The sequence below is a fragment of the Symphodus melops genome (assembly GCF_947650265.1).
Source record: "Symphodus melops genome assembly, chromosome: 19".
NCBI lineage: Eukaryota > Metazoa > Chordata > Actinopteri > Labriformes > Labridae > Symphodus > Symphodus melops.
This window is the reverse complement of record NC_136709.1, coordinates 1,543,120-1,548,478: the sequence shown is the minus strand read 5'-3', so window position 1 is coordinate 1,548,478 and position 5,359 is coordinate 1,543,120. Positions and strand designations below refer to the sequence as shown.

General features: G+C 40.8%; 1 protein-coding gene across 1 annotated transcript in view; it reads left to right on the top strand.

Annotated features, from left to right (window-relative positions):
• The window catches only part of rragd (ras-related GTP binding D), a 29,589-nt gene extending 24,610 nt beyond the window's left edge, over positions 1 to 4,979 (top strand). Inside the window, exon 7 of the mRNA XM_079370615.1 lies at positions 2,857 to 4,979. Coding sequence (XP_079226741.1) covers positions 2,857 to 3,008 — 152 coding nt within the window. The 3' untranslated portion in view covers positions 3,009 to 4,979. The remainder of the gene's footprint in view (positions 1 to 2,856) is intronic.
• The last annotated feature ends 380 nt before the right edge of the window (positions 4,980 to 5,359 follow it).

Here is a 5,359-nt window from a genome sequence, read left to right as displayed (position 1 = left end):
GCCAGCGGGGTGAAGGCAGAATAGGATCTTTCTTCTTGTAGCCAGGACTCTACCTGCAGGTTTCTGAACATCGTGTTGCAAAAGCATGTGGAACAATCCAGTTAAATCCGTCAACAGTCTCAATACGGACAGAAAAAACCTTACATTACATATCTCAAGCTGCATAGGTAGAAACAAACAAACAAAGGAGCTCTGTTGTTCTTTTCTTTATCTCGTAGTTAAAGACAGAAGCTCCGATCTCATGGTGGTTCATCAAGAATCTTAACACAGCTGTCAAGAGGAAATGTTACCTGAGCCGATGACCACTGTACTGCAATGTACAGACGAGTGTCGTCAGCATAGGGGTAAAGTGTAATCCATTACTGTGTACAGATTGGCCTTAAATAAAACACCTTGTGTTACTTCATATACGCACTCCTGGACGTAACCTTAAGTCTTCCTCAGTTGGTTGTTCAAACATGCCTCTCACAGCAGGAGAGCACACCTTATTGTCAAAAGGCCTGAAACCTGCCTCAGTCTATGGTTAGCATGCTGCTGATGAGCCTCCTGATCCCCCATCACGACAGGATCTGTCTGCCGTCAGGCTTCGTCCATTTACAGTCTCTGTACAGAAATGTGTGGCATATTATACAGTTTAGAGTTTGAATTAATAGTGTTGCAGAATCCAACACTGTGCCCGGGCTCATTACATCACACTGAGGTACAAACAACTCTGCATTGATATTAAATCAATAAGTAATCACAGCTGTTTGGTTGTCTTGTTCCTCTTTATGCTCGAAACATTTGGACATTTTGGTGTTTGTGTGTGTGTGTGTGTGTGTGTGACTTCCAGTGCTCCTAGAGCCAGCCTCAAGTAGACCCCCAACCCTCGACTTCCTCATTGGCTTCCTTTGTTAAACAACCATGTGTCCATTCTCACATCTTCACTAGAAGACACAAAGATTGGAGAAGTAATGAAACTCGCTGAGAAGAAATCAGTTTGCTTTGTGTTTAATAGGGATGGTTGTGACTTTTATTTTGAAGCTTTGTGAATGTGCCCGCAGCGTTCAGTAGTAATTAGTAAAATACAGCTCAGTGCATGAAGGGATTACGTGAAGCTTCTTAATCTCTTGGTGTATTATGCATGAACTCCTCGGCGTTTGCTCCAAGACTGACGACATGCGACCAATCACATCCTCCATAATTGAATCCAACTTTTGAAGCCAGTTTCTTGACACAGAATGATGAGATAAATCAAATGCAATCCCCTGAAATGCTGATGGAGGAATGTTTTGTGTACATGTCCTCCATGTGTCCCTTTTCATCATCATTTATTAAAACAGTAATGATAAGATTTTTATTCTCAATGTTTACTCTGCCTTTTCTCCCGCTTGCTGCCGAGCTCTTCCTGTTTTCTCACGGTAGCGAGGTGATCTCATAGCGCTCTGACTGACAGTTATTAAACTTGTTTGGCTTCTTTTTCTTTCTTTGAGATTAAAAGTCTCCATGGAGATGTTCAAGTGCCTCGCATGCAGGGAGAGAGTCGGAGAAACACAGAGCAGATGCTGTTCACAATGGGGGGTTCTTAAAAACCTCTCATGCATATGTCAGCACCGTGCTTATGCCTCGAACTTTTCATTTCAACTGGCTTATATTCCTACAAATTGGATTTTCGACAGTCTCGAGGAATTCTAAATAATCCCACTCTCGAGAACTCTCTCCCAAAAAACATTCAAGACTCCCCCACACTCACCTCCCTCAAGAAATCTTTAAAAACTCACTTCTTCAGCATCGCCTCCAATCAAGAAGACCCTTCCTTCCCCCACATTAATCATTTATGTTTTGTTTATTGACTGTTGTTTGTTTTTTGTCAAAGCATCTTTGGGTATTTAGAAAAGAGCATATAAAATGAATATATTCTTATGACTATTATTAAGATTTTCTTCATTTTACGTCCTCTGCTGTCGTCTGCCTTAGCTGCAGATTTGTATGCAGCATGTTTCAGTGATATTTTCACAATAAGATTCTTTCAAATAAAAAAATAAAAGTAAAATGTTTAGATACATTACATTTCTAATTAGTTGTCCTATCTGCCAGGAAGCCAATTGTTCGGTGCGGCGCTTTCAGCTTTAGAGGCCACCACTTTAACAAAAGCTGCATTAACTTATTTAACTGTGCAACGGTCCTGATAAATATGACACCTTAAATTTCCTACATATAGTATTGATTAAAACATTTTAAAGCACCGTTTAAGGATGCTCAAAAGGAATGCTGTGAATGTATAAAATAAAAGACCACACAGGCCTTGGTGAGGAGAAGTCATCTGGGTTGATTTGAAACCGTCCATATATGGCGTACAGCGTTAAAACTAATGGGAGCTTCTTTACCAAGGAGCCAGCAGAGTGAGGTGGCCAGTGAAAACCTGGGTCTTCCTGGAAGGGGGGTGTCATGGTCGCGTTGTCGTACTTAAAGTCGGTCTCAAGAGGATAAAGACCTCGGTCTCGTCTCGGGATAAAAAAACATTTTTACTCGATCTTGTCTCGGTCTCAGACTGGGCGGAATCCGGAGGTCAAAATCAAGAGCAGCAGTGATTGGCTATTATTCCACATCGTCACAGTGATGAGAAGGAAAACGCCCCTTTCTAAAACGCCTTCCTGATGTTAAGGTCTAAGTGAGTCTCGTCCTACCTCGGTCTTGGTCTTAACTCGGTATCGAGCCCTGAATGTCTGGGTCTTGTCTCGGTCTCGAGGACTCTGGTCTCAGGTATGTCTTGGTCTTTGTTTAAAGTGGTCTTAACTACAACACTATGGATTGGTTTACTCGTTGAGTTGTCTCATGCTCTTCTTACTTGTGTGTTTCTTGTGTTTCCACTCACAGGACTGATCGACTACAACTTCCACTGCTTTAAGAACGCCATCCAGGAGGTTTTTGATGTTCGAGTAAAAGTTCAACAGAATCGTAAACTCCTCAGTCAGAGAAGGTGGAGCAAACTAAGTATGACCAACGGAGTGACCAGCAACTCCACCTGAGGACAGACGACGTCAGACTGCCCAAAGTGCCTGAACTGGATCCTGTCAAACTTAGGACAAATCCCTCGGCTCTTAAAGGAGCATTTTTTCTTTAGTGAGAATCATGAAGTCTGTTCTCTTCACGTCCTACGAGGAAGAAGTGGACTGTTTTTCTACCAATCATGCTCCTTTCTGTGCCAAAATTAGTTTCAAGAAGGCGCCATTAAAACCAAACAGGGAGAGTTTGATTTTGTACGTGGCAGTCAGGTTTACCTGCATCTAGTGAGGATAGAAAGAAGGAGAGTCTCTAGCTTTAATAAGAACATAAACGCACAACAGCAGCCATGTTTTGTGAGTTTAACTGGTGCTTGTCGAGATTAGCCTTCACTAAACGCACTAAAGAAAAGGAAATGCGTGACAATCCTGGTGTTTCACAGGACGGACTTTAAGATGGTCACCATGATTGTCTGTGGAAAAAACAAAAACATGACATCCTGAAAATGTGCAGGCAGCTGCTGAAACCTTCCTGAGTTGGTTATTTACACCTTTCTATCCCGACGTGAAGTTTTCCAGTTTGTGCTGAAATCTAACAACAACAACGGCTCAACAAATCAATTACATGAAGGTGTTTCAGTCTGCAGCAGAGGCTCCTGTACACAATAGTTTTGCTTTTTAAAAGATCCGGTGTGGCTGACTGCTCGCGGCAATAATTTACATTAGCCTACTTTTTACCATGTTGTTCATCGCTCTGCATTCACAGAGACAAGGAGGCAGGAAAAAAAAAAGTTTAATTTTTGACAGTGGAAAAGCTCGATTAATAATGTGACTTATTTAACTGTTCTTTTATTGCTGTTCATGGTCATAATTTATCATTGTTATGCTCCAATAAGGGAAAATGAATATTTCCATTTCCTGAGAAAATAATAATCTCAGAGTAATAATGTCATAAGTTAAATGTTAACATTAACAGTTACATGTTTTAAAGGTACGAGGGTTTAAAGTGCATCAGCGTGTCGGTATGAATCTTTGTGAGCTCCGTCTGCGCTCATGAGAGAAGAACACAAGTCGACGGCTGTAATAGCTGCAGTCCTGAGGAGCTCCAAAAAGGTCACAGTCCACAGAAATAAGACCAAACGACAGTGTTTCATACAAGACTTTTAATGACTGAACAGGAAATGTTAAAGGAGGAATGTGCGTCTGCTGGATCAAGAAGTCGCACATTCTTCGTTTAAACAGGCTGACTATCAGCTGTACTCATAGAGAGTTTATCGTGGTTGTAGATTTGACTTCTTAACTGAACGTTAACCTGAAGCTAAAGTGTCTGCTGTGTGATCAAAAAAAATCACTGTTTGATAACTTATCAATGTTTTACTTATTTATATATTTATTTTAACGTTTGTGATTAAACATATTTGAACATGATGTTGACTGTCAACTCATGTTGGTGTCATAAGTGATGGCAGCATGATGTTTTAGGACTGAAGGTTGCCGCTCTGTGACGACTCCTGGGGGGGAAAATGGCGTTGGATCAGATTTAAGGAACGGGAGCAGAAGATGGGAAACAAAAAGACGAAGGGAAAAACCATACACATAATATACGTATAGGGTTAGGGTAGGTTTTTCCCACCAAAAAATAATATAATAATAATAATATATTTATAGTACGAATTTCTGTGAATACGTTCAGTTTGGTTACACTTTGTAGAGGTGACTTTGCTGTGAGCAGACTACGATCTATTTGGGGAAGCTATGACCATATTTGAAGAGAAGAATGTCATTAGAGGTATTCTAAAAGTATAAATGTATGGCCTCAGTTGACAATGGAATGAGGAATTGTTCTTCAAATAGAGGTTTGACATTGTAAGGGTAAAGGTGATGTGATTCTCCTGACCATGTACAGAAGTATCTAAAGTGGGAAGGAATTTGTGACATCTGTTGAACAGTATATAATGGCTCCACAAAGAACATTAAAGGGTCTATTTTCTCAGCCTGCACAGCGTCTCAGTGTATCTGTCAGAATAGAACCACGGCCGTGACATGCTGCATCTTTATCCAGTCTGTTGATAGATTCAGCTTTAGGGACAGTTATATTATTCAACCCATCATATATATATATATATATATTTTTTTTTTTTTTTCGTCTCCTCGGCAGCAGTGAAAATCAGGATTGCGCACTGTAATGACGTCAAACCTGGCGGGGAGGCACTCGTGATTGGCCTTAAAGTAGTGAGCGATCTGATTGGCTGTAAAGTAGTGAGCGATCTGATTGGCTGTAAAGTAGTGAGAGATCTGATTGGCTGTAAAGTAGTGAGAGATCTGATTGGCTGTAAAGTAGTGAGAGATCTGATTGGCTGTAAAGTAGTGAGAGATCT